The 27,929-nt window shown below is 55.5% G+C and overlaps 1 protein-coding gene and 1 long non-coding RNA gene across 7 annotated transcripts in view; one reads left to right on the top strand and one right to left on the bottom strand.

Moving 5' to 3' along the window:
• Positions 1-215: 215 nt before the first annotated feature.
• Positions 216-2,806, bottom strand: LOC114088795 (uncharacterized). Its single transcript, XR_003582060.2, has 5 exons — positions 2,216-2,806; positions 1,440-1,584; positions 1,052-1,113; positions 784-891; positions 216-690 (listed from the first exon to the last, which is right to left on the bottom strand). It is a non-coding gene; the product is annotated as an uncharacterized lncRNA (long non-coding RNA).
• Bcl9l (BCL9 like) overlaps positions 2,179-27,929 on the top strand; it is a 29,220-nt gene continuing 3,469 nt past the window's right edge. The window contains exons 1-9 of one of the 6 annotated variants that reach the window (XM_027930503.3): positions 2,181-2,268; positions 8,584-8,641; positions 17,512-17,613; positions 18,862-19,247; positions 19,848-19,967; positions 24,150-24,360; positions 24,522-24,606; positions 24,689-26,981; positions 27,366-27,647. In XM_027930503.3, the coding sequence (XP_027786304.2) occupies positions 17,588-17,613; positions 18,862-19,247; positions 19,848-19,967; positions 24,150-24,360; positions 24,522-24,606; positions 24,689-26,981; positions 27,366-27,647 (3,403 nt within the window). In that variant the 5' untranslated portion in view covers positions 2,181-2,268; positions 8,584-8,641; positions 17,512-17,587. Of the gene's footprint in view, positions 2,269-3,193; positions 3,213-6,467; positions 7,443-8,583; positions 8,642-17,511; positions 17,614-18,861; positions 19,248-19,847; positions 19,968-24,149; positions 24,361-24,521; positions 24,607-24,688; positions 26,982-27,365; positions 27,648-27,929 lie in introns of those variants that run through there. The other 5 variants (XM_027930504.3, XM_027930505.3, XM_027930506.3 and 2 more) reach the window with 5 other exon arrangements.

Here is a 27,929-nt window from a genome sequence, read left to right as displayed (position 1 = left end):
CAGTTCTTAGTAGGCACTTGGGAAAGTTCTGTTGATTGGATTAAAGCATGATCCTGAGATAATGTTCATGAAAGTGCTTTGTAAACTGTGATTGTGTTAGGCACACAGGAAAGGTTATGTTATCATCTGTTTGTCAGGGTATCTTCATCCCCCTACTACACACACATTTGAGCCTCCCCAGACCTTGCTCAGTACCTAGTTTCTGGCACCATCAATCCATCAAGTCAAGATTTACTGAAGTTCTACTATGAACCTAGCCAGGACTTGAGCCAACCTTGGGTGAACACAGAGGATAGAAGGCATAGTCTGAGCCCTTAAGAATCTTTTGGAACCAACCAGACATACACACAGGAGAAACAAGGAAAATACAAGTAAGCATTCAGATGGGTGGTGCACAAATAATAGGTGGTCAGAAGAGAGGGAGGTCACTAGAGTTTTCTGGAGAGAGAGGACAATGGGAACAGAAAGGAGCAAACAGAGTTGTTAGTTTCATTTCCTTCTGAAATAGTCAATGCTTATCAATTGTTGGTATTAATTCTGGGTGGGTGGGGAAGGTATCCAGGGATAAAGAAATCCAACTTCGGGGCTGGGGATGTGGCTCAAGCGGTAGCGTGCTTGCCTGGCATGCGTGCGGCCCGGGTTCGATCCTCAGCACCACATACAAAACAAAGATGTTGTATCCGCCGATAACTAAAAAATAAATATTAAAATTCTCTCTCTCTCTCTCCTCTCTCTCTTTAAAAAAAAAAAAAAAAGAAATCCAACTTCTAGTCCTGGGCTTACCATGGTCTAGTTGTGTAATCCTGAGTAAATCCTTATATAATGCAAGTCTCAGTTTCCTCATCTGTGTAATGGGGTCAAAATATCTTTCTTGCAAGTTCATGATGAACACTGAAATAACATGTGATATGTTTTTAAAAAGTGCCTTATAATTTCTTTTTCAATGTATCTACTATTCTATAGGTGGAGGGGGGGGGGAGAAAGCCTTTTAAGGTTAGGAGAAATTTCTTTTGAGAAGACAAAGGTTTCACTTCCACAAACATTTTCTTACCATCCACTTTACACCCCTGCTGAGACTTGAGATGAAAATTCAGTCTATGTCCTCATGGTGTACTGGGGGGGGGGGGAGAGAGAGAGAGAGAGAGAGAGAGAGAGAGAGAGAGAGAGAGAGAGAGGAATAAAAGAGATGTTCAGTGCATAATGGATGTGGGTGGGTACATTGAAGAGGGAAGCCTGTGCGGGGTGTGTGTGTGTGTGTCCAGGCAACTCCATCCAGTCCGCACATATAGTAGGGTAGGTTTGTGGGACCTCTCCCTAGCCTGGGATGCTGTTGGTGCGTCTCCTCCCCAGTCCTCAGGAATGGGTAGGAGAGAAAGACAGAAGCCCCCCTCCCCGCCCCCGGGCCAACCTGCCTCGCGCTAGCCGGCTGGGCGCCTTACCGAGTCAGACCACTGGGAGGCTGGGGGAGCCGGGTTGGGCGAGGAGACGAGCGAGATGGGGGAGCTCTTATTTTGACAGGGGCCTCTCCGGGCTCTGGTATGAAGGCAGAAGGAGGCAGCCAGAGAGCCCCGATGCTTATTCAGGCTGGGGAGAGGAGCCGAGTGGAGGGGCGAGCGAGGCTCCGGCAGTGCAAGGGAGCCCGGGGAGGCGGCGGCGCGCGGCGGAGCCAGTGGCCGGACATGCCCCGGACTCGGGGCCGCTGCACCACCGCCGCCGCCCGGAGCCAGCCGGCCGGACGCCCGCACGCCTGGGTCCCCCGGCGCCGCTCCGCCCGGGGGCTGCGACCCGGACCCTCGGCGTCCGACCAACAATAAGCGCCTAGACAGCCCCCTCCCCGCCCCGCGCCCGCCGTCCCCGCGGGCCTCGGGGAAAGTGAAAGGAGGAGGAGAAGGAAGGAAGGAAGGACGGAAGGAAGGAAGGAAGGGAGGAGGAGCTGGAGCAGGACTCCGAGCCGTGAGGTTCGGGGCCGAGACCCCAGCCCCGAGCCCCGGCCGGAGCGGGTGTGCACCCTCTCCCGCCGCTGCCCGGCGCCCACGACCATGCTCCGCCGTCGGGAGGCAGGAACCCAGGCTCCCAGCGATCCCCGGATACCCTCTCCCGGGCCGGGCTGGTATTGAGATCAAGGCATCCAGGATCAAAAGATTACCGCCTGCCCGCCCTCTCCGCACGTCCAAGTGGCAAGCAGGAGGACCCCAATCCACCCTCCGACCCTCACCTGGTCATGGCTTCCAGCTCCGGCCTGGCGTGAGGACCCCCGACCCGCGCGAGGTGAGGGGTGGGCTGGGGGCTAGGGCGAAAGTCATGGCAGGTCAGCAGCAGCGTGAGGAGGGAGATCCAGTTTGAATCGGGGAGGGGAAACACAGTCTGATTGTTTCTTGCCTTCTGGCACGCACCCCCAGACTGTTCAAGGGGAGGGGGACGCCCCCAGGGTCAGTGGAGGCTACTCGTAGGCCCCCAATTAGGTTGGCAGCCCCAAAGCATAGGGAGAAGGGCTTAGGGGCAGCCTGGGGACCCTGCCACCCTAGCATAGAGAACAAGGCCGGCCTTGGGCCAGCTGGAGCAGCGAACCCTGCCCTGGGGGCTTCTGGGAGATGTAGTCCCCCTCCCAGGCTCAACAACCCCCTGGGTCCCAGCACCCCAGCACTTCTTCCTTGGCTGATGGGAGCTTCCAGAAGGAGATGGGTTGGGGCTGGAGAGAGCTGGGGTCACCCTCTGCCCCCAGACACTGCCTTTGAGCAGCAGGAGCCCAGAGACTGGGGGAGCCTTCTCTGCCAAGGATTCTGAGTGCTGTGGGCTTGGCTGGGGGTGGGGCAGTCACAGTTCCTTGGAGGTGGCCCCTGCCTTGGTCCAAACAAGCCTTTGGGAAGAATGTGAGGAAGAAAAGTGAGACTTAGGCCTTTTTCCAAATGGGTAGTACTACCTCAGGGCTGCTGGAATTTGGTTTCAGGCAACAGGGAAGTCGGGTCTCCCCTTCTCCCTCTTGGGGGCTGAGAAGGGGAATGTCCCTTAAAGTCTGGGAGTCTGGAGGGTGTCTCCCTGGAGCAGTGAAGCCAGGATCAGCTTCTGTCTGTCTGTCCAGCTTCCTTCCTTCCGGGTTTTTCTGACACCCCCTCCCTCCCTCCTCCTCCTGTCTGTCTGCTGCTTGGGGTGTGTGTCTGTGTCCCTGTCTGGGGGGCCTCTGCTGCAGGAGGAAAGGTGTTCTTCTGACAGAGGTGAGCTGGACTTGTGCCTGAGCCCTGGGAAAGGGTCTCTGCAGCCCCCTTGATCTTTTTCCTTCCTTCCCTCCTAACCTTGGCACACTGATTTACCTGGGAAGGCTGTCTGCATTGTATCTGCCAAAATCCCACTAATGTCTCTGAGCAGCTCTTTCAAAGATACCTGGGTCTGGGGTTGGGGTGGTGAGGGCTTCCATTCTCCTTCTTCTTTCCATCTCCTTGACTCTCCAAGGAGCAGCCACTTCCTCAGGGCAGGGATTCCTCTGCTATCCCCCAGCACAGGCTTGGCTGCCTTCTCTGGGTCAGGACCATGATTTCATGGCCCCAGGGGAAGAGCATGCTGAGTCCCAGTCTTCCTGATGTCTGTTCTGAGGCCTGGCTGATAGAAGCCTTAGGACTGAGTGAGCCTGGAAGAGGAAGGTGAGGGGCAAAGTGGGAGGCAGGGATCTGGTACTAGGAAGGAAGGCATTGCCTTCTCCAAGTGATCTGTCTCCTTGGCCTAGGAGGACCAGACCTGAAAGCCCAGCTTTTTGGCCACTTCCTTCTAGGGGATTCTCAGTTACCCCAATTGGGATACGGGTTCATGTTGGGAGAAGTGCTGGTGAAGGGCAGCAGACCTATAATCTTGGGTCCAGAGTGACTCTTGTGCCCCAGGTAGCAGGGGCCCTATAGCTGGAAATGGGTTCTAGAGGTCCATAGGAAAGCTCAGAACAAGTCTCTAATTACTGGAGTGGAAAATCTGGGAGTGGGCAGATATGCAGGGTCCTAAAGAAGGATTGGTGGTCCAGCCACAGAAATCTGGGGTTCAGCACATCAGTGCTAATTTGGAAACCAGTGATTTTGCTTGCTGAAAGTGCATTGGGCACCCATGACTCTGCTTAGCTAGTTCCTGCCACCTGGTACCTGAGTTAGGCAGGAGCTCTAGGCCCGTGGCTCAACTTCCATGACCAGGCAGGGCAGTAGCCTTCTGGGCAGAGGCCTAGGGGGTGGCAGTGTCGACTCAGCAAGGGCTGGAATGCCTGGCACCTGCTTTAGATTAAAGGAGATGCTGTGTAAAGGGGGGGCTGCCTGCCTTTGGGGGGAGTGGCTGGGATGGAGCTCCAGGGAGCCCTGGAGGGTGGTGGGAGGAAAGTGCTAAGGGCTGCAGGCAGCAGCAGCTCTGGCAAGAGTGGAGGGAGCCAGTGCTCACCAGCTCTACAGGCTCTCTCCCGGGAGTCTAAGTGGAGAAGCTGGGACACCACCCCCCACACACCGCCTCTGGCGCCTGCAGGCTGAAGTTCTGTCCCAGCGCCCTGGGGCAGCTCTGGGGAGCCATGGTGTCTGTGTCCAGTCTTCCCAGGATCAGAAGAGGCCCTCAAGGAGGTGGAGGGCACTGTGGGGTTCCTGCTGCCCTGATGCCGTGTTCACTCTCCCTGAAGCTCTTTGGTTGCTGATAGTGAGGAACCTCAAGAGCCTGGGCACCCAAGGGTGACAGGAAAATGGCATCCCTTGCTTCCTTGTACCAGAACCCTGGGCACTGCCCTGTTGCTGACCAGGGGTGGGGGATGAATAAAGGGGGATGGCACCGTGGGAAAGTGGGCAGCTGTGGGAGCGAAGCAGCTACAGGCTGGGTGCCGCAGGCAGGGAGCCTCTGCCAGCCCGCTCTCCCTGGGGTGGGGCTGGCTGTTCCAGGGACTGGCTCAACCTGTTGAGCACCTGGCTGCTCTAGCTTGGCATCTGTGCCCCTGCCTGCCAGACCCAATAGCTGCCCACCCATAGCTACTCTGGAGATTCACACCAGGGGTCTGTGGAAAGAGACTCAGATTGGCTCTAGGGACCACAAGGGCTCTTGTCACGGCTGAGGGCTGAGTATCTCTTCATGGAGTGCTAAGTTTTCCTACGTCCCAACCTCTAAGCCCCACAGCTGAGGCTTCAGAGCTGGATAGCCAGGGTCATGGGCTGAGGGGCTAGGTGAAGAAGGCCATAGCCTTGGAGCAGCTGAACTGCTGCATGTCACTTGGATGGGCGGCCCTGAAGGCAGCCTGGAGTTATAGCCTGGAATTTCCTCTGCTGGGTGCCAGGGCCAGGCCTCTACAGCCCCGCCCCCAGCCTGGCCTGACCTCCCCTCTCCCCCCTCCCTCTGTGAGCTCTGCTGACTTTCCCTAGAGGTTGGGGGAGGGGCAGTAAGGGCATCCTGGCTGCCATGGGAGGGGTAACTTCCTGGGTGTGGGGTATGTTGTGTTTCACTGCCTCAGTCTCCCCTAGGGGCCTCTTGTGGAGAATAGGGAAGTCTTGGTCCCTTACCCTATCCTGAATTTGTGGAGTCCTGGAAGACGCCTAACTCTGCAGGCCTGGGCTGCCCCCCACCCTCTCTGACCCCTTAGTTTTCAGCCTACACTGGGGCTCTTCTAGCAGCCAGGGAAGCAGAGCCATAGGCTATCTTGGAGTAGAGAAAGTGGTCACTGCCACTGTCAGTGGCAGGAGCCAAGGCCTCTCCTTCTTTGTCTCCTGTCCTGCAGCTCAGGCCCTCCCTGTCTGGCTCTGGGCCGGCTGTACCTCCTAACCTTGGTGTCTCTTTCTGGGCCCCCTTTCTAATGGTCTGGGACTCAGTCTTCTCCTGCCAGGGTTGGTAGCCCTGGGCGAGCCTGTCTTCCCCTCCCCCTCACTCTCCACCCCCCAGCCTCTACTGGGAATGGCCCTGAATCCAGCATTTCTAGCATTTCGAAACCAGGATTGTTTTGAAATCCCTGTGTGCTTCTCCACCCCCTCTAACTCCCCCGCCCCCAGGGGTTGTCCTCTAATCTGACTTCACGCTGTGCGTTGTGTGGTGGCTCCTTTGAGTTTGTGTGCTAGCACATGGCCATGTACTACTTTGTGTGTATGTGGCTGTGCGTGTATCCCAGAGTAGGTGTATCTTCTGTTGGCAGTTCTGTGTGACTGGCCAGTATCCTGGATGTTTCCTGACCTCTCTTGTACATTTGGGCATCTCTGTGGGTCTTAAGGGGCTACTTGTGAAGAGTTTGGGGTATAAGGAGATACTTTGAATGTGCCTGTTTACTGGTTGCATGCATCTGGGGGTATCTGTGAGGAATGTGTGCTGGGGTGTGTCTGCGATGTGTGCATGTGCTTGTGCTCACACACTCACTCCTGTGCTTTGCATCTCCCCCCTCCCTGGGAACATGTCTGGGGTGTGTAGTCACAGGTCTCCTGCAGCTCCCTGGGACATGGAGTCCTCTGCCCTTTGATAGGGAGGTTTCTTGGAGCAGGGCCGAGGCTTCTGGCAATTCTGTGGTCCTTGGAGTGGGGAGACTTTGGGATAAATGGTTTTTGCCAAGAGCTGGAGTTTCTCCTTTTCCCTCTCCCTCTGCCCTTTGCTGCCAGGGGCCTGACAACACCAGTCCACCCTCTTGTCCTAAGGATACAGTGGTGGCAGTTACAGTGTAACAGTGCTCTAAAGTAAAGGGCTAGGGAAAGGAGAGTGACCCCTTCACCCCTAAGAGCATTTGCTTCATTGGGGACAGGGAACAGCCAACCAGATGGAAACTGCAAGCTTGGTAGCAAATTTAAGGTTCAGAACAGTTGATTTCCCCCGCTAGGGGCAAATAACAAAATAAGATAAGACACTCATATTTTCAGCCTGAGCCAAAGACAGAGGACCATGGAATCCAGGCCCAGGCATTTGGGGTGGGACCAGCTGCTATTGTATCCTTGATCCAGGGAAGTCCTTCTTGATGTTTTATCTCATTCCCTCCTACTGCAGTTAGACTGTGTTGTGCAGGAGGGGAGGGCCCAAGGGTTTTATTTTTTGTTTGTTTGTTTCTTTTTTGGTACTGAGGATCAAACCCAGGGGTGCTTTACCACTGAGCCACATCCCCATCCCATTTTATATTTTTTTATTTTGAGACAGGTTCTTGCCAAGTTGCTTAGGGCCTCACCTGGTTGCTGAGGTTTAGCTTTGAACTTGTGATCCTCCTGCCTCAGAGCCGCTGAAAGTACAGGCCCACCATGCCCAGCTATTTTTTGTTTCTTTTGGGCAAAGCAAGGGTGGTGATGGTGGATTTATATTTGTGTGGGATATGGGCTCTAGAAGCCCTGAAACCTTGTTCTGACTCAGTTTCCCATTCTGGAATCTCAGGCAATAACTGAATGCTTTCCTCTAGAAGTATATGTGGCAAGCCAGGGAGGAAGAAGAGGGCCAAGGCAGGGGCTGTTTGTATGGTTTGAAGACCTGTGGAGACAGCAGCAGGGGTGAGCATGAGGATAGGCTGTTCCTTTTAACCCCCCTCCCTGTGGCCTCTGGTCCAGGGCACAGTGGGAAGGAGGGAGGGGGAGAGGCACAGGTTGGCACAGTGTTCAGTGACCCAGCAGGGGGAGGGCCTTGGCAAGGACTTTTCAGTTTGTTTCTCAATCTGTCTCTGAGACACGCACACACACACGTCACCGCAGACACCTTCAGGAGAGGAGCCCAGAAAAGTCACCCAGGTGTTGGTAGGACAGGGTGGTGCCAGATGGGGCCATGTGGAACCAGCCGTGTTCTTATAGGCTGATGCCCTGTGCCCTGTGCTACCGGTCCCCTAACACTGAAAACTGAGCCCAGCCAGAGGACCCCTCCCAGCAGCCCTGGGAGCAACACAGGCTGGAGAGGGTTAAGTCTGGTTGGCAGGGACCCCCCCCCCACACACACACACACCAGTGCAGTAAGAGAGAGGGAGGGGTGGTTAGCAGCTTGCTCTAGTTGGCGTCTCTCCCAGAATTCTTCGGAAAAGAACTCCCCTTTGACCCCCAGTACAAACTGAGCCCAGCCACCAGCTTCCCTCCCGCCTACTGTGGGAGCTTCACCCAGCCCCCTTTGTTGAACTGCTCACCCCAGGCCCTCCCACCCAGACCAGGTCCCCAGGACTTTGTGTCTTCAGGGAACCAGGGTTATAGCCAAAGAGACCACACAGGGACATAGGCCCTGCAGCTATTCTTTTTCCTGACATAGGGTAACCTGGGGGTGGCTGCTTTTGGAAGCCAGGGTCCTCAGGCCTCCCTGGCCTCCCTCCCCCAGGTCCTCAGGCCAGGTCGTGGGAGTCCTCCGCCTCTCCTCTCTCCCTGTGGGGCCAAGCTCTCAGGGAGCTCTGAGGTCTTCCAGTGCTTCTCCTTTCCTGCTTCCAGGATAGGGAGGGGAGTGGCGTTGTGGGGCAACTGGGTCAGGCTTGGCTCCCAGCCAGTCCACAGAAGTCCTAGGGGGTGGGGGTTCTGAGCAGCACAGAGACTTCCTGGAGCTGCAGGCTGTGTGTACGTGTATACATGTTTATGTTGTGGGGGCGCTGGGGCTGGGGTTCTGGGAGGAGCAGGGGCATGGATTGCTGGTCTGGGGCTTCTAGCTGTGACCCTCTCTCCACAGGGAGCCCCCTTCCCAGATCACACCCTTGAGCCTGAGCCCGACACATACTTTTCCAGAGGTGAGAGGTCCATGTGCTCTGTGTGTCCTTTTTGGCCTCCCTGATCTGTGTCTGCAGCCGCTGCAGCATCCTGGCTTAGCCTCCTGCCTGGCAGTTTGTCTTTTGGGCTCCCTTCTCCTGGCTTTCTGCCTCCCCCCTTCTCCTGCATTCCCTTCCTCCCAGAGGAGGGGTCTTTTCTAGCTCCTATTGGGCAAATAGCCTTCAACTTAGGACTGGGAGGGATTGGGGGCAGGGCTGGGACAGGAAGGGTTAAAGCTGGACTCCAGTGAAGGGCCAGTGCTATTCCAAGCTGCATCTTTCCCTGGGAAAGTGGGAGAGTCATCCCAGCCCCCCTGGAGGGCAAGGTAGATTTCCCGCTCCCTGGCTTTGGCCTCTCCTGGCTCAGTCAAACTGCCAGCCACCCCAGTGTGATTTCTGCTGCCCAGGCCCTGTAGGTGCACCTCACATACACAAGTACAAGCATGTGTTCGTGCGCGCGCGCGCGCGCACACACACACACACACACACACACACACACATAGTTCTCTCTCTCAGCCTCCCTCCCTCCCCTTCTTCCTTACTTAGCAACAACTCCCTGAATTCATAACAAACACTCCTGTGGGCTCCTGTTGGACTAGGGAAAGCTAAAGGAAGCCAGGGATAGGGAGGTGCTTCTCCTGGACTGACCTCAGGAAGGAGAGGCTTCTAGTCCGTTCACCTAATGGCCCCTTCCCTGCTGGAGGCCACTACCCCATGGAACAGGGAGGAAATGGACTTGCTTTCAACTCAGGCCATGAAAAAAGTGGGGATCAGTGGACAGGTGTGGCTGAGCAGGTGGGTGCGGAGCAGGGCTTGAACTCCACCCTTCCCTGGCAGGTCAAACTTGACCTTTGACCCTTACCTGGGTTTGAGAGGGACCTCAGACTCCATTCTAGCCTAGGGCATCTCTCAGCAGGGATTCTGTTCTGTTGACCTGGAAATTTGCCTTGTGACCTTGCTGACTGTTAGGGACCTGGATGGGTGAGGAGGTAACGGATTGGAGTGGGCGGGGCTGCTGCTAGTACCAAGAACTTTGCTCTCTGGTAGCTTAGGCCAGGCAGGGCACCTGTGTAGAGCGGGTGAGGCACAGTGCTTCTTTGATCTCCTCCCCTGGCAGGAACTGTGACCTCCAGTGCTGGACCTGGACTCATGGGGAATGGAGGGAGGGTGTGTGGGATGAGGATGAGAGACTGGAACGCTTATTTCCATCGCAGCAGGAGGACTGATACCATGGCGCATCTGCATTGTGCATTGGTTAAGAACCCAGTTGCCAAGTTCATCTAGCTCTTCTGACTATGGGCTGTATGTCTTGGGCAAGCTCCTTAATTTCCTGTTCCTCCCTTTTCTTACCTGTAAGATATGAATAATAAAAGTTGCTTTCTAGGGCCAGGCATTGGGACCTGTGCTTTTGGTCTCAACTACTTCAGAGGCTGAGGCAAAAGGATCCCTTGAGTCTAGAGGTTTGAGGGTAGCCTGGGAAACATAATAAGACTCTGTCTCCCTAGTAGTAGTAGTAATAACAATAATGATAGTGATACTAATAAGTACTTTTTACTAGTTGTTCTGAGGATTCAGTTGTACAAGGCAAGTGAAGGACTTGAGTGAAGGCTCAGTAAATGTTTGGGATCCCCTTCCTTGTTATTTGCCAGACTCTTCACAGGAGCTCTTGACCTTCCCAGGGGCTTTAGCAGGGGAAGGCTGGAGAATGGGCCTCCAGCACTTTCCAGCACTCCTGAGTCCTCGACTCTAATACCATTCCAGACACAACTTCTTGCTGCCTCAGTTTCCCCACTGTTGATGTCAGATGACACCTTGATTGCAAGGTTTCCAGATGGCCAGGAGACCTGGAGAAGGATAGGGAGCTATGGACTTTCTCCCTACCTCCCCACACTTTTCAGGGCTGAGCCCTCCCTCCCCCAGGCTGTTTCCTCCTGATCAGCTTTAGCACCCCTCCCACCATCCATCCCCTGCTGCTCTGTTCTTTCATCTGGCTGAACAAGACACTCAGTCCTTAAATGACTTCAATGGCTGCCTCCTCTCCTTCCTGGCCTAGGGGTCAGGGTCCTTCCTTGGGGAGAAGAGTGGTAGTGTGGAGCTGTGCTATGGATGGTGGTTGTTAGGCCTGCCTCAGGTCTCAGGGTTCCCTGGATTCCCTGTCTGGGCATTTTTCTTTTTCTTGAGTGTGGAGGGGCAATGCCTGGGCCTGTATGCATAGAGAAGCCCAAGTGGGCATGCCTGGCACCTGCTGGCTGCAGAGGGTCAAGGGTATCCTTAGGTCCAGAGAGCAGCAGAGTCATCAGCATCCATGGTGTCCAGAAATTCTCCCAGAGCTGTGTGGGGGAGTGTGGGCCGTGCTGGAGAGAGTCCTGCTTTAGGGCTGGAGGTTGTAGCTCAGTGGTAGAGCATTGCTTAGCACATGTGAGGCCTTGGGTTTGATCCCCAGTACTGCAACAAAAGAGAAAGAGAAAGAAAGTAAGTTATTTAGTTTTGCCTTAGCCTGTATGCTCTGGAGCAAAGAATGCCACTGGGTGCCCAGAGCTCCCAAAGGCCTTGGGATGGGAATGGGTAGTGGAGGGACTGAGCCTTGGGAACTTCTGCTTGAGGAGCCCTGGAGTAGATAGTATCACTTACAGTGAGGGGAGCTATGTAAAAAGATGGGTGGAAATCTAGGGATTAAGATGTGGCAGAAGTGCCTGGGATACCAAAGCACCTGGGTCTGAGGCCTAGGTTTGCTGGCTGGTGCCCTCTCTGGTCTGGCACCAAGAGAGATGAGCTAGAGCCCCTGGCTATGCTCCCTACTTTCTTCTGGAATAGAGAGGATCTCCTTCTTCTATGAGCCAGGGGTTGGGGGTGGTCAGAGATCACTGTCTGCACGGGCCATGCCTCACTGCTGGGCTGGCCATGCCTTCAGTGCCCAGCCTCTGGGGCCTGTTCCTTGGGCAGGCTGGGGCTATTTTTGGGATTGGGCTGGGGCTCTGGGGCTGGTTTCAGATGTTCCAATGTGAACAGGAGAAAATGGGAACAGATGGCTGGAGGGTTCTGATCAGCGGGTCCTGCTGGGAGCAGGTTATTTTTAGGAACTTGTTAACCCTTTGGGAGCTTGTGGGGCCACCCTGAGAGGTATAGCTCTCTCTAGCTAGAAGAGAACAGGTCTTTTTCCTGGATCTCCTGGTTTCAAGAACTGCTTGTCAATTGCCCTTTTCTTTCTCTCAGGCCCTCCACTCTTTAAAGAAGCCCATGGTGAGTGAATAGGCCATGTTTCCTCCCAGCCCAACACTGCAGGGGGATTACCAAGGGGTCAGGCAGGGAGAGGGGTGTTTGATGGAGGGGATGCTGGTCATTGTGGAAGGGAAATCCCCTTCACTTGCCTCCTGGGGTTTTAGACACGAACCTGAGGCTAAGAGAGTGCACAGCTGCTCTCTGGGTTCCTGCTTTGGGTTTGAGTATGTCAGTGAGCCTAGGGGTGCCCAGGGGCATGGTAGCAGAGGGAGCTGGCCTCGTCAAGGAGACCAGAGGAAAAGCTGAGTCTTTGTACTCGGTAAAACTAATATGATGCTCATGGGCCTTGCTGACTTGGATACTAGAAGGGCAAATATCTTGACAGTGCCTACTTTTACCACATACCCATGTATTTGGGTGCTATTGCAAGAGATTAAATTAAAATTAAAATTAAAAAATTAAAGACCATCTCCTGATGGTCAGAGGAGATTCTGAGTGAATCTTAGTTATTTTATTAGTTAGTTCCACTACCGTATCTCACTCTGTAAACTTATCTTCATTTCAGAGTTGGGAATGTAGCTCAGTGGTAGAGTGTTTGCTTAGCATGTACGAGGCCCTAGGTTTGATCCCCAGCAACCAGCACACACACACTCACACACTCACACACTCATCTGCATTTTGTAGATGAGGCTTGGAGGGATGAAGGTATGGATAGGGTCTCATAGCTCAGAAGGGATAGAGTGTGATTGGCCCCTGTCTGCCTGACTGCAAAGCCAGTTCATATTCCACTATACCATGGTGCCTACCAGGATCCCAGGCTGTGGAGGCCACTAGTCTACCTCAGAGTACAGGTTTATGGAATGGGTGTGGAAAAGGAGGCCTGGGGGCAGGGGACCCTGCCTGACACTGTTCTTACAATCCCCTAAAGCCCTTCTTGCCTGAGGGTGCCAGGACTGACACCAGAAACCCCATTTGGCCTTCCTGTCTCCCCTGCAGGAGGATCACAGGCATACATCCTGTCTCATCACCCCACCCCCACCCTGTCCTGGCCCACATGCCCCTGCTTCCTGGAGGGTCATGGCAGTCTGGATGTCAACGTGGGCAGAACTCAATAGCCCTCTAGGTGCTGCTGGTGCCAAGAGTTTAGGCCAGGCAGGCAAGGTGAGGGTGCTGGAAGGATGTGTACCTGGGGGAGAGAGCAGAGCCCGCCCGGCAGGCAGGCGGGCAGGCAGGCGTTGGGTGAGGTCCCGCCCCATGGTGCGCTGGCTGTGCCAGCAGCCTGCCCGCACTCCACTCCTCCCACAATGGCTCCATTGTTCCGAGCAGCCAGGCAGTTTGGAGGAGGTTCCTCGGCCACCCCTACCCCCCTAAACAGGGGCCAGATTAACCCCTTGGAGGACTGAAGCCAGGTGATGGCCACAGGGAGTGTCCCTGCTCTTCTCTCCCTGTTCTGAGAATCCAGGCTTGTGAAGTCACCTCCCACCCATGTGTACCATACAGGAGGCCACCTCTGGAGATACAGGTCCCCCACAGAGTAGAAGTAGCACCTAGACCCTTTCCCACCCCCAATTTAGTACAGGTGCCAGGGGGCAGGAAGTGCCAATGGGGTGGCAGGCGGAGACCAGATATATTTGGGCCCGGTGGGGCTAATTCCAGCTACCACCGCCTGCCCTACTGGCTCCTGAGCTCCTTTCCTTCCTGTGAAACCAGAGCTGGGTTGGGCCTAGCTCAGGATTTCGGTGGATTTAAAGAGGCAGCACCATCCCTGCCAGCTGGGCTTCTTCTCCCCCTCCCCAGGTAGAGAGTGACAGAGAGCCTAGCACACAACTCTTGCCCCGGGCTAACCCCTGGCCCTGGCCTCTGTTGGGGTACCAGGCTTTTGGCACTCCTCTCTCCCAAAGCCTTGGGCGGGTGGGGTGGGCGGGGGTGGGCTGTGGTTTCCTGTGTTGGCTGTTTGTGCCTGGCCCAGAGTGCCCGCCGCCTGCCTGGGCTTCCTGCCCTGTCTTGTTTCCTTGTGCCCCCCACCCTCTCCCCACCCCTCCCCTTAAGGGGAGGAACAGCCAGGGATTGGGCAGCAGTCTTTGGGGGCACCCCTCTGCCAGGGCATGATTACTTCCCCAGGCCTGGCTACACTGGTAATGGTTGAAGGAGCCAAGAGAAGTGAGGTGACCTCAGGCCTGTCCAGGCAATGCCACTTGTCCCTGCAGGCTCCAGAAGGGACAGTGGACCAGTTTGGGCAGAAGTGCCTTCCCCCAGGCACTGTGTTCAAAGATCCCAGACTGGAGGGGTCTAGGACCAGGAGTTTCCTTGGTTCTGCAGGGTTAGAGTTGCCTGACCTTACCCTGGGGCTACAGGTGGAGTGGGGCTGGAAACTCCCAGGCAAAACCTCCCAAGCAAAAATGGTTGATTTGCATGGTCTCCTTTAGCTGGGTGTGGGGGGAAATGGGGAAAGTTGCAAGGAACCAGAGCCAGGGGAAGGCCCTCAGAGCCTGGAAGTCCCCATATAGAGGGTCCCTGAGCAACACCTTGGTCCTTGAGCAGATTTCCTGCTGGGCTATGAATCCTTGACCTCCCCACCCCGCTGAGTCACCACCTCAGGAAGAGGAAGTGACCTGAGTGGTAGAGGAGAGGTCTAAGGACCAGGGAGTCCTGACACCCAAGAGAAAGGAGACTTGGGGACTTGTCTTGGGGGCTGTATCTCCTTGAGCCAGAGGCCAAGGATCTCATCCCAGTTGCCCTCAGTAGGGCCCTATCCTTCTTCCCATCATGGGGTTCCTAGCTGCTCATTTTCCTCTTATAGAGGTGCCTTCACACTGTGTGTGGGTACATGGTCCCTTCAAAGCATTTTCTGGTTGCTTCTTTGGGGTGTTCCCCCCACCTCTGTGATGCTGAGGATGGAACCTAGGCCTTGGGCATGCTGATCAAGTGCTCTAACTTCTCAGTGAGGGGCATCTCCAGCCTGAGGGTGATTTCCAGCAGGGCAATGTGACTGACCCTGACCTGTAGGCCAGTTGGTCAACCAAGCAATTTCCCGCTGGTGTGTGAATGCCTGCCCTGCCTTTAGCAGTCTATCCACCTGGAGGTTCTGGGCACTGAGCCTTCCTGGTTTCTCTCCTCTACCTGGGGTCAGGCCCATTTTGACCCTTAGGCAGCTGGCTCCCACCCTCTAGTTACACAGCCAGGGCAGTGATCTTAGGCTTTCTCAGCCATCTTGCCTGGAGGCACATTTTTCTGGGTATGCTACTGGCCTTTCACTCAGGTGACTTGCACCTGCTCCCTGTTTGTGAGCACATGTCGCCTCCCCCCACCCTATTGCCCAAAAGTGATCGTTCCCAGAGTTCCCTTCCTTTCTTTTCACTGTCTCAGGGGCTCCAGACCTACTGCTAGGAAGGCCCCTTCATTGTTTAAAAACCTCCCACCAGGAATCAGCTCTCCTGCCTTCCCTGGCCAGGTCTTCCCAGTGTCTTCTGGGACTGTGTGAAGGAGGAGGGGGTCTTTGGGAGCTGGGGCCAACTCCTGAGGGGTTGAGGGGGGAGGTGTGAGATGGGAAAGTCCTGACTCATCCGTGCTTGACTCAGCTCGCACTGGGGCTGGGTGGGAGCAGGGAGTGGAGGCCTAGAGGAGAGGGCAACTCAAAGAATCTTCTGGAGAGGAGCCTTAGCCTCACTGGGGCCACTGGAGAGGACTAATTTTCTACCAGCTCCTCTACAAATATTACAAGTTCCCAAATTTTGAGGTTGTTAATAGAAGTTAGTGGGTGGCCTTTGCCCTACCCTGACCCCCTTACACTGGATGGGACACAGCAACTGGAATGTAGTAAGTCCGCTTATCTGGTGTAGGCTCAGATGAACAGTCATGGCTCCCAGGTGACAAAGCAGTGCCTGGGGTCCTGTACCAATGCTGTCACCTGAACCAAAAGCAAATTATTTCCTTACCCCAGACCTCAGTTTCCTCATTGTGAAATGGGGTAGTTTTGAAAATCCACCAGGGGGTGAGGTGAGAGCCTGGAATACCTTTCAACCATAGGCCCATCCCTAAGCCCAGGTGTCTCCAGTGACTTCTGCCTCTGCTTTTCCCTGGTTGTGATGGGGGCTTAGGCGCCAGGGTGGGGGTGGGTTTTCTTCCCAGCCTGGCTATGGACTTTGGAACCTTCCCTGAGGAGCCTTTCTCTCTAGAGGTACGGCTGGAGTGGGAAAGTCTATGTGTTCTTGGGTGAAGTTAGGGTTAGACTCCCACAGGGTGGCGGGTGGGGCCCCCTCCACCCGAGGTCCCAGACTAGGTTCCCGCAGCCACACAGGGAGCTGCGGGAGTGTGCACGGGTGTGTCTGGTAGGGCCTGTCACCGGACGACGCTCCCGAGGCCAAGACTCCTCCCCTTCCCTCCCCCACCTTTTACCGGGATCTGCTGCTGAAGGAGGGGGAGGGGACCGAGCAGGGGGTGGTTGGGTGAGGCGTCTGTGTTTGTCTAAGTCTGTTTGTTGGTGTATCTATGGCCCTGTGTGTTTCTTTGTGACTGTAAAGCTCAACTTTCTATGGCTCCCTCTTAGCGGGGCCTCAGTCTTCTCATCTGCTCAATGAGTCCTTGAGCTCCCACTCGGCTCGCTGGCGGCCCGGTGTCTGTGCGCTCCACAGTGGTCGGTGGCTCCTGTCCCAGCAGCGCTGCTGGGGCCTCCCGCATACTTCCACGGGCTGGCCGTGAGCGCGCCTCTAGTTTCCTGGGCTCCGTGCGTGTCTTTGTCTCCCTGTCCACGTGTGAGCTGTGAGAGTGTGAGTCAGAGTTCGGGTACTTGTGGGTCTCTGAGCCCCAGCCCCACCGCGCCAAGAGCCCGCCGCCGGCCGGCGCGCGCAAAGCCCCTCGCGGGACTCGTCCGTGTGTCTGTCCGCGCGCGCGCAGGCCGTGAAGAACCACGCTGCAGCCCTGTCCTCCTCCTGCTCCCTGCTCGCTGCCTCGCTGGCTCTGTCGCTTGCTCGCTCTGCCTCTCCGCTGGGGCTCTGCCGAAGGGGGCGGGGTGGGGGTGCAGGGCGGGGGGAGGGGAGGCTCCTGCATTCTTGCGGTCGGGGAGGAATCTGAGCCAGCGTTACTGGTCTCCAGAAGAGCCCAGCTGCAGCCCCGGGGCCCCGCCAGGCCTCTCGCTGCCCGCCCGGGCCTGCTGGGATGGGCACGGGCTAGGCCTCGAGCTGGGGGCGGGGCATTGCCCCCCACCCCGGGCCCCTCGGCGGCTGGAGCGCCCAGGGACTGGGCGCAGCTTTGGGGCGGGGCGTGAGGGATTCCCGAGCCTAGGGTGAGGGGCGTGTCAGGGAGCGGGAGTCCCCCAGGGGCCCTGAGCAGACCTCGCGGCCGCCCCACGCGGCACCTTTGCAACCTAGCCTTTTAGTGAATTCTGCGTCTGCATCCCGTGGGGGGCCAGGGTGGCTTGCTGGAGACTGCAAGCTCCCTGAGGGCAAGGTGCGGGAGGGATGGGGTTAGGACTGGTCCTTAGGATCGTGACCCGATCTCGTAGTCTTCCTTTTCCAGTCCCACCCTACCTTATCCAGTTCCCTAGTCTCAGGGCTATTGGGTCCTCCCTTCTCCCCTCCCCCTCTCATACCCCCTCCCCAAGTCACAAGTTTTCTCTTTGGGGCTTGTTGCTGCAGTCCGTGCTTCAGTACCGAGTACCTGGCTGGGCCCTGGGCACGCACAGGGGCCGTAGCCCCACTGTGTGTGGGAGCCATGAGGATCCTGGCTAACAAGACAAGGTGTGTGGGTGACGTGGAGGGCGGGATATGTGTGTGGAGAGCGGGGAAGGGAAGGGTCCAGTGGTGATGGGACCGAGCTGTGCTGGTTTGGGGAGCAAGTCCACCTGGACACCTGGCTCCCGAGCCACCAGTGGACTACAGCGGGGGTGGAGTGGGAAGAAGGCCTAGCCCCAGGCAGGAGCCGCTGCCAACCTTAGCACCCAGGCCCAGGGGACAGCGGGGACTGGCAGTCAGCTATGCCTGCTGCTTCTGGTCCCTTCTAGCTCTTCCCTCCAAAAACGGTTAGAGCAGACCCCCATCCACCCTACTGTGGGGTCCGATGGCGCCCCCTGGCCTCAGTCTAGCTGGGGGTGGAGGCTGGAGTGGGGGTGGTGCCTGCCTCCCTCCTCCTCTCCTGGAGAAGCCGGCAGACAGGGCCAGGCGGCAGCAGCAGGACAGCAGAGCTGAAATAAATCTGAGCTGGTGTGGAATGAGGGGGGATAAATATCCTCTCCCGTGATGTGATCTTTCCAGCGGCTATTAATAGGTCTCCGGGGAGGGGGAGGCGGTGGGGGGAGCGGGCTGGAGCTTAAAGGGCCCGCAGCCTAGGCTGCAGGAATCCTTGGCTTCAAGCTGCACTCCCGTCTGCTTGACACGCCGCTCCCCTCCCCCCTCCTGCTCCTGCCTGCCCGCCAGGCCTGCCGGCCCACCCTCTTCAGGTCTTCCCCTCTTGTTCTGGGGAGCTGTCTGGACCAGTGGGTACCACTCTCAAGTGTGCTTTCCCTACCTCCCCAGGGGAGTAGGGCTGGGACATGAGCAGTGTCGCACAGGTCCTGTGTTCCTTCTCTGTCTGTGTTGGGACACATGGGAATTGAGGTTTGGGACCTCAGAAAGAATCTGAAGACAGTAAACCCTAGAAGAGAGGGTGCTAAAGTATTGGTTAGGTGCTGGGGGACAGGTTTGCCAGAGAAGTTTGCAGTCTGATGGATACTGGGCCTGTAGTGGGCAATTTCTGTCAACTGCAGACCTGGTTTTCATTTGAATTGTGGGAGCTGTGGGGAGGTTGCCCCATCTCCCCTCCCCAAGGTGGGCAAGGGCATCAACTCTTGTCTGAGGGTCCATGGAGGGAGATAGGGAATAGCTGGTGGTCTTGATACTACTCATCCCCCCATATTCACCATTAATTAAAACAGGATGAGACAATTAAAATCCAGGCATACCTAGCCCCTAGTAAGGTTAACTTTTCACATCTCTCCTACCTTCTCCCAGGTTACCCCACCCCAGGAGGAGAGAAGCTCCAGGGAGCCCGCCGCTGTCTCCCCGCGGCCACTGCCCCCCTGCCCCAGCCAAGCCAATGCACCCAGAAAATAAATTGACCAATCATGGCAAGACAGGGAATGGCGGGGCCCAATCCCAGCACCAGAATGTGAACCAAGGACCCACCTGCAACCTGGGCTCGAAGGGCGTGGGGGCGGGGAGCCATGGGGCCAAAGCCAACCAGATCTCACCTAGCAACTCAAGTCTGAAGAACCCCCAAGCAGGGGTGCCCTCTTTCAGCTCGCACAAGGGCAAGGTGAAGCGGGAGCGGAGCGTGTCTGTGGACTCTGGAGAGCAGCGGGAGGCTGGGACCCCATCCCTGGATTCAGAGGCCAAAGGTACCTCATTTCATTATCCTCAAAACCTTTGCAACATCTAATCCAAGCCTAAATTGGCCAGGAGACCATCTCTCTGCCCCCTTGCCTAATCCTCATCCCATGTCTCTTCAGTATTTATGCACTGGCACCTTTCCCTTATCCCCATCCCACCCGTGGAAGGGCCACATAGAATGATGGGCTTCTGGTCTCATTCTGTCCTGCCTTCCCACCACAGACCCACACACCTCCCCAAACCTCCTGGTCGCCTGGCTCCTGGCTAGTGGGAACTGTTTGGGAACAGGCACTGGGGCCTGGAAGGGTGGATGCAGCTTCCCCCTCCCCCCCCCCCAGCCCTAATTAGAACCAGTTGTGGTTGGGGATTATGCTGTGCTTGGTGTTGGGGGGGGAGGGGAGACAAGCAGCTGGGGCTGGAGACAGAAATCAGAAACAAATGGTGGTGTGGTGGGGGCTATGAACTGGCAAAGTGCCCACCATGGTCTGGGCAGTGCCCTCTGGGGTGTGGCATCTGGAGAACGGGCTTGGGAGGGACCCTGGGTTGGGGAGAACAGGACCTCTGTGCACTCAGTCTTACCCCTGCCTGCCTGCATCCTGCCTGAGCAGAGGTGGCACCCCGGAGTAAGCGGCGCTGTGTCCTGGAGCGGAAGCAGCCATACAGTGGGGACGAATGGTGCTCTGGACCTGACAGTGAAGAGGATGACAAGCCCATTGGGGCCACCCACAGTGAGTGTCCATTGATGCCATGATGCTGTGGCTCATGGTTTCCCCAGGGATAGCTGCCCTAAGGAAGCCTCCTACTTGAGTCTGGGAAAAAATAGCAAGAGCCAGGATTCCAGGCTTCCTCTCTCCTATCTACCTCTTAGACTGTCTCCTGAACTGTGACAGTCTAGCCTCTACCTTCCCTGCGCTCAGTGGTTGTCTCTCCTTAGGGACCCCTGTGGGGTGGGGCTCTCTTAGGTGGCTACTTTCCTGTCCAACTCACCTGAACCTTTACCATGAATTCCTGGCCTATGCTGCCATCTACTGGTCAGCAGAGAGAGGTGAGGCTCCAACCTCACTGGGAGTTTGGACAAGTTGGATCCGCTGTGCAAAGCAGTGCTAAGCCTGGGTGTGAGTTGACACTTGGCTGGATCTCTGGTGCCCTTCCCTAATCTCTGACTGACTCCAGCAAGTACCTGGGGTGTGTTACTAGGAAGAGGAGTGGTGGTTGTGGATAGATGCCCACTCCTCACGTTCTTTTATCGATCAATGTTCTTTTATCGATCAATACCTGGGCCTTCGTGAGTGATGGGGAGAACGGGCACAGACACTGACCTTAGGAAGCCTGCATTAATTTATTTGGCGCTTTTCCTTCAAAATTTACATCTTTTTTTTTTTTTTTTTTTATGGGGTTGGGGGCAACTTAATGCATAAGAAACTAGCCAGAAGCTGGGGATGATGCCACACACCTGTAATCCTAGTGACTTGGAAGACAGAGGCAGGAGGATCACAAGTTCGAGGACAGCCTCAGCAACTTAGCGAGATCCTGTCCAAAATAAAATATGAAAAAGGGTCTGGGGGGCTGGGGTTGTGGCTTAGTGGTAACACACTTGCCTGGCATGGGTGAGGCACTGAGTTCGATTCTCAGCACTGCAAATAAATAAATAAAGGTCCATCAACATCTAAAAAAAATATTTAAAAAGAAAAAAGGGTCTGGGGATGTAGACAGTGTTAAGCACCCTGGGTTCAATCCCCAGTACCAAAAAAAAAAAAAAAAAAAAAAAACTTAAAAGAAAAAATAGAAATAAAGAAACATCAGAGAATGTTAAGTTGTGAACTTCTTGAAGTTAGGGACCATAGAAAGGAGAAAGAAAAAATATACTGGCCACTTCATTGAATCCTTACATCCTTATTGCAGAGGAGGAAACGGCAAATGTGGAATGATTGCACCATGTTGGGGAGGGAAAACGCTGGCTGGGATTTCAAAGACTATCTAGTCCCAGGTCCCCTCTCTCAGGTGGGACTGCCTGGTGGCCCTTGGCCTCTGGCTAAATCCTTCAATGGTAGAACCTTCACTGCTTCCTAGGAGAGGACCCCTCCCACACTTCTCATTCACTTTTGTAATATTAGACTACACCTTGTAGAAACTTTGGAAAACATAGGTAGGCGCAAAGAAATTATACTAAAATTCCATACCAAACCACAATGACTATTTTAGTTTTAATGCTATTGGATTCTTGAAGAGTTCTTAATGGAGGGGCAGAACAGTGCTGACATTAATAGCATAAGGTCAGAGATCAGACTGCCTAGGTTGCATCCTAGAGTCTCCACTTTTTTTTTTAATATTTATTTTTTAGTTGTAGTTGGACACAATACCTTTATTTTATTTATTTTTATGTAGTGCTGAGGATCAAACCCTGGGCCTTGAACATGCTAGGTGAACGTGCTAGGTGAATGCTCTACCGCTGAGCCACAACCCCAGCCCAACCACTTGTTATTTGTATAAATTTTGGGAAAGGACCTCAGTTTCTCCTCTATAATCTTTGCCCAGTGTGGTGGCATATGTCTGTAATCCCAGCTTGGGAAGCTGAGGCAGGAGGATTGCAAGTTCAAGGCAGCCTCAGCAAAAGCAAGGTGCTAAGCAACTCAGTGAATCCCTGTCTCTAAATAAAACACAAAATAGGGCTGGGGATGTGGCTCAGTGGTTGAGTGCCCCTGAGTTCAATTCCCAGTAACCCCCACCAAAATAATAATCTTTATCTCAAAGATAAGAGGTAAGAGGAGTAAGTTCATACATGTAACACACTTAGAACAGCATTAACTTGTATTTTTATTGTTGTACTAGAAAGTTCCTTATTGATATAAACTCTGACTCCCTCCCCATGCCTTGTAGCCAGGAGCCTGTTATGCATGCTGAGTTTATATTGTCTACTTCCCAGGGCAGCCCTCATCATTGAGGTCTGTTCTCATGTCTCCCCCAGGACAAACTTTTGGTTCTGCTTTTCTATGTGAAATTGGGGAAACAGGGTCCAGAGCAGAGCCAATATGTGGTGGGTCAATCAGAGGTTTATCCAAGAAGGGATCCTGATGATGAGCTATCGGAGGGTGCCCCTAGCCTGGCACAGGGAGGCAGCTTTAGGCGGTGGTCTTGTGTTACCTGACAGTACTGTTATTGTCTGCAGGCCAGGGCCTTTGACTGGTTTATCTTGGCATGGGAATGGGTCCACCCACTTACCTAGACCCATTGATATCCAATTGTGGATCTTTTGTAGGCTAGGACTGAGAGTCAAGTTTGTGGCTATGGAATAGAACTTTTGGTGCTGAGAGTAGCGGTTCTATTCTGGGAGTGTTCCCAGTGTGTCAGCCCGTGATATTATGAAATATGTATTTGATCTTGCCCTATTTCCTGGCATACAACTCCTCAAATCTTTGGAATCTCCACAGTGATGTGTGTTTTTATATGCTAATTAGTTCACTGGTGGCTGGCAGCTCTTAGGTAGCTTCTGTATGGGGACTGGTCTCTGGACAGACCAAGGCAGGATTGGACTCTCTGTCCCATTCTCTAATCTGCGGGGCAGGGGAGACTGAGGGTTGAGCTGACCACCCGTGGCCGCTTTGGTATATTATATAGATTATATAGTTATATAACATGGTGGTTCCTGGAAGTTTGCACCTGTGGAAAGAGGGTGGAAGCTGTGCACCCCTTCCCTCATGCCTTGCCCTCTGCAGTTCTTCATCTGTCTCCTTTGTAATGTCTTTTATGATATAAACCAGTAAAGGGAAGTAAAATGTTTCCCTGAGTTCTGTGAGCTGCTTTAGCAGATTAGTAGAATCTCAGGAGTGGGTCCTGGGAATGCCAGTTTGCAGGTCGTTCAGAGGTAGACAACCCAGGGCTTGCAGTTGGCTTGACATTGGAATCAGGTGGGGGAAGAGGTGGTGGTAGTGGTGGTGGTGGTGGTATTGGTCTTGTGGGCTGGAGCCTTTAACTTGTTCAATCAAATGCTATTGCAGGTAGATAATGTTAGAATTGAACTAGAGGCCACCCAGCTGGAGTCTGCTCCTGCAGAATTGATTGATTGGTTGTTGGTGGGGAGAAATCCCCACATAATTCTTGGGGACCAGAAGTCTGCATTTACTGTTTTGTGAGAGGAGAGGGAAAATAGTTTATTTTTCTACATAGCCTTTCTAACCTTCTCCATTTTTCAAATGGATTTTTTTTTTTTTTACTTGTGACATAGTAAATATATTTCTTTGATCTATCCCTTGTACAGGCTGGTTAAATAGTGTTCCCATTGTGTAGGTGAAGAAGCTGAGGCTTAGAGGGAGAACATGTCTTATTCATAAATCACCAAGTCAGTTAGTGGTGGGGCTAGGATGAATCATTGAATCATCAGTTCATGAAACTTCTTTGCTTTCTCTGTGCCTGAGTTACTAGACGGTACATAGACACACACACACACAGACCACAGCAGGAAGGGTCAGAATAGCTAAGGAGGACTTTGGTATGCCTATCCTGGGTTCAAATCCTGGCTCCGCATTAGCTGGGTGTGTGACCTTAGGTGAGTCAGTTCATCCCTGCCAGGCTTGTTTCCTCCTCTGTAACCTAGAGTGTGATGCATTCCTTCCAAAGGTGTGTCAATTACATGAAATCACAACTGTAAGTATCCAGCAGAACACCAGGCATGTGGGAGCCTATTGGTAAGGGCCACATTTTCCCTCTCCCTCCTCTCCCTGTGGACACCACTCTTGCCATCCTGGGCAAGGACTGAGCTTGGGCAAACAAGATTGGTGAATATACCAGACTGAAGGAACAAAGGACCCTCAGAAAGGCACTGGGAGGCAGTGGGCTTCCTGGGCAGGAGATGCCAGCTGGTTCTCCTTGCATCTGAGACACTCACCCCTTTCCTTTCCTCTCTCTTTTTGCAGATTGTAATGTAGCAGACCCAGCCATGGCGGCCCCACAGCTGGGTCCCGGCCAAACTGCCCAACTGCCCCTCAACGAGAGCAGCGCGCCAGGCCCTCCACATGGCCCCCCACCAGGCCTTCGTCCTGATGCCCCCGGGGGTGGGGGCGGGGGTGTCCCTGGAAAGCCTCCCTCGCAGTTCGTGTACGTCTTCACCACACACCTGGCCAACACGTAAGTGCCTCAGAGGAGACCAGGTCTGCTGTGTCTGCCCAGTGCCCCTCAGCCTGGGGTTCCAAGTGAGCGTGTACAGGGGGGCAGGGTAGGCTGGGTGAGGTGGGGGGCTCCCTCCTACCCACCTCTCTGAGCTGACCATGCCTGGTTCTCTGCTGCAGGGCTGCAGAGGCCGTGTTGCAGGGCCGGGCAGACTCCATCCTTGCCTACCACCAGCAGAATGTGCCCCGGGCCAAGCTTGACCAGGTGAGTGTGGTGCCTGGTTTGGCTCTGAGATTGATTAGGATGTCCCTTACCTATCTTACACTCTGCTTTTGTCCACCTGCAGGCCCCCAAAGTGCCACCCACCCCGGAACCACTGCCCTTGAGCACACCGTCAGCAGGTACCCCACAGTCCCAGCCACCTCCGCTGCCGCCGCCACCACCCCCAGCCCCTGGCAGTGCCCCACCTGCTCTGCCCCCGGAGGGACCTCCTGAGGACACCAGTCAGGACTTGGCCCCCAACTCAGTGGGAGCTGCCAGCACAGGTGGTGGGACTGGGGGCACCCACCCTAACACCCCAACAGCTGCCACCACAAACAACCCTCTGCCTCCTGGAGGAGACCCCAGCAGTGCCCCTGGCCCCACCCTGCTGGGGGAGGCTGCACCCACCGGCAATGGGCAGCGCAGCCTGGTGGGCTCCGAGGGCCTGTCCAAAGAGCAGCTAGAGCATCGGGAGCGTTCCCTGCAGACGCTGAGAGACATTGAGCGGCTGCTGCTCCGCAGTGGAGAGACTGAGCCCTTCCTCAAGGGGCCCCCAGGAGCAGCCAGTGAGGGGGGCCCACCAGCACAAGCCCCTCCTGCCCCCCAGCAGCCACCCACAGCCCCTCCTAGTGGGCTAAAGAAGTACGAGGAACCCTTGCAGTCCATGATTTCACAGACACAGAGCCTCGGGGGTCCACCACTGGAGCATGAAGTGCCTGGGCACCCCCCAGGAGGGGACATGGGCCAGCAGATGAACATGATGATGCAGAGGCTAGGCCAGGATAGCCTGACGCCTGAGCAAGTGGCATGGCGCAAGCTGCAGGAAGAGTACTATGAGGAAAAGCGGCGGAAAGAGGAGCAGATTGGACTGCATGGGGGTCGCCCTCTGCAGGACATGATGGGCATGGGAGGCATGATGGTGAGGGGGCCCCCGCCTCCCTACCACAGCAAGCCTGGGGACCAGTGGCCACCTGGAATGGGCGCACAGCTGCGGGGGCCCATGGACGTCCAAGATCCCATGCAGCTCCGGGGAGGACCTCCCTTCCCTGGTCCCCGTTTCCCAGGCAACCAGATGCAACGGGTGCCTGGGTTTGGGGGCATGCAGAGTATGCCCATGGAGGTACCCATGAATGCCATGCAGAGGCCTGTGAGGCCAGGCATGGGCTGGACTGAAGACTTGCCCCCTATGGGGGGACCCGGCAATTTTGCCCAGAATGCTGTGCCCTACCCAGGTGGGCAGGGTGAGGCGGAGCGATTCATGACCCCTCGGGTTAGGGAGGAGCTGCTACGGCACCAGTTGCTGGAAAAGCGGTCGATGGGCATGCAGCGGCCCCTGGGTATGGCCAGCAGCGGCATGGGGCAGAGCATGGAGATGGAGCGGATGATGCAAGCACACCGACAGATGGATCCTTCCATGTTTCCTGGGCAGATGTCTGGTGGTGAAGGCCTGGCGGGAACACCTATGGGCATGGAGTTTGGTGGAGGTCGTGGCCTCCTGAGCCCACCCATGGGGCAGACTGGGCTGAGGGAGGTGGACCCACCCATGGGGCCAGGCAACCTCAACATGAACATGAACGTGAACATGAACATGAACATGAACCTGAACGTGCAGATGACCCCGCAGCAACAGATGCTGATGTCACAGAAGATGCGGGGTCCTGGGGACATGATGGGGCCTCAGGGCCTCAGTCCTGAGGAGATGGCCCGGGTTCGGGCTCAGAATAGCAGTGGCATGATGGGCGGTCCACAGAAGATGCTAATGCCTTCACAGTTTCCCAACCAGGGCCAGCAAGGATTCTCTGGGGGCCAGGCACCCTACCAAGCCATGCCCCAGGACTTGGGCAATACCCAAGACATGTTTAGCCCTGACCAGAGCTCAATGCCCATGGGCACTGTGGGCACCACTCGGCTCAGCCACATGCCTCTGCCCCCTGCATCCAATCCTCCTCCTGGGTCTGTGCATTCAGCCCCCAGTCGGGGACTGGGCAGACGGCCCTCAGACCTCACCATCAGTATTAATCAGATGGGCTCGCCGGGCATGGGGCACCTAAAGTCACCCACCCTTAGCCAGGTGCACTCACCCCTGGTCACTTCACCCTCCGCCAACCTCAAGTCACCCCAGACTCCCTCGCAGATGGTGCCCTTGCCTTCCGCTAACCCTCCAGGACCTCTCAAATCGCCCCAGGTCCTCAGCTCCTCCCTCAATGTCCGTTCACCCACCGGCTCACCAAGCAGGCTCAAGTCTCCCTCCATGGCGGTGCCTTCTCCAGGCTGGGTGGCTTCGCCCAAGACAGCCATGCCCAGCCCTGGGGTCTCCCAGAATAAGCAGCCGCCTCTCAACATGAACTCTTCTTCCACCCTGGGCAACATGGAACAGGGTGAGTCAGCTGGATAGGCCAGCGGGGTTACTGGACTCCAGTTGGGCACCTCTGTGGTGGGTAGGCATGGGCTGGGTCAGGTGGTGGTAGTGGTGTTGAAATTGTCTGAGGCACCATGTACATGTCCCAGGCATTTTGAGGGGTCACACTTGGGACTTGGGATCGCCCCACTGCCCGGGGCCCTGAGGCTATAGGAATTGCTTTGAGTATGGGTGGGCTGTGGTGGTTGTGAGGGGCCTGTGTTCAGTGGGATTGTAGCTGTGCCCGGTGGAGTTAGGTGGAGATTTGGTAGGCTGACCTCTTCCTAAACCCCTAATAAGAGCAGCAAATTCACTTTACCCTCCCCAGTCACTCCCCACTTTCTTTGTCTCCCTGCTTCTATAGGTGCCCTCCCGCCTAGCGGCCCCCGGAGCAGCTCCTCAGCACCTCCTGCCAATCCTCCCAGCGGCCTCATGAACCCCAGCCTCCCATTCACTTCCTCCCCAGATCCCACACCTTCCCAGAACCCCCTGTCACTGATGATGTCCCAGATGTCCAAGTACGCCATGCCCAGCTCCACCCCGCTCTACCACAATGCTATCAAGACCATCGCCACCTCAGACGACGAGCTGCTGCCTGACCGGCCCCTGCTAGCCCCTCCTCCACCATCCCAGGGCTCCGGGCCAGGTGCGAGGACAGGCAGGGGCCACTGGGAATGGGAAGAGTGGGCATGGCCGGGAGTCGCCCCTGTGGTCGTGCTGGCGTCTCCATGCTTCCACAGGGCTGTAGGCATTGGTGTGAGGTCCGGGGCCCTCTTCCCATTCTGGTAGTCATTCAGTGAAACCCAGCCCACAGCACTCAAGTGGTCTTTTCAGCATCCCACAATGTGTCCATGGCAAATGGGGCCAGATCTTGGGCTCTTGGCTTTTAGCTTAAATTTTCCCAGTCCCTTCCCTTGCAACCAAGGGC

Source organism: Marmota flaviventris, chromosome 9 (genome assembly GCF_047511675.1).
Source record: "Marmota flaviventris isolate mMarFla1 chromosome 9, mMarFla1.hap1, whole genome shotgun sequence".
Classification (NCBI taxonomy): domain Eukaryota; kingdom Metazoa; phylum Chordata; class Mammalia; order Rodentia; family Sciuridae; genus Marmota; species Marmota flaviventris.
This window is presented reverse-complemented; position numbering and strand designations above follow the sequence as displayed.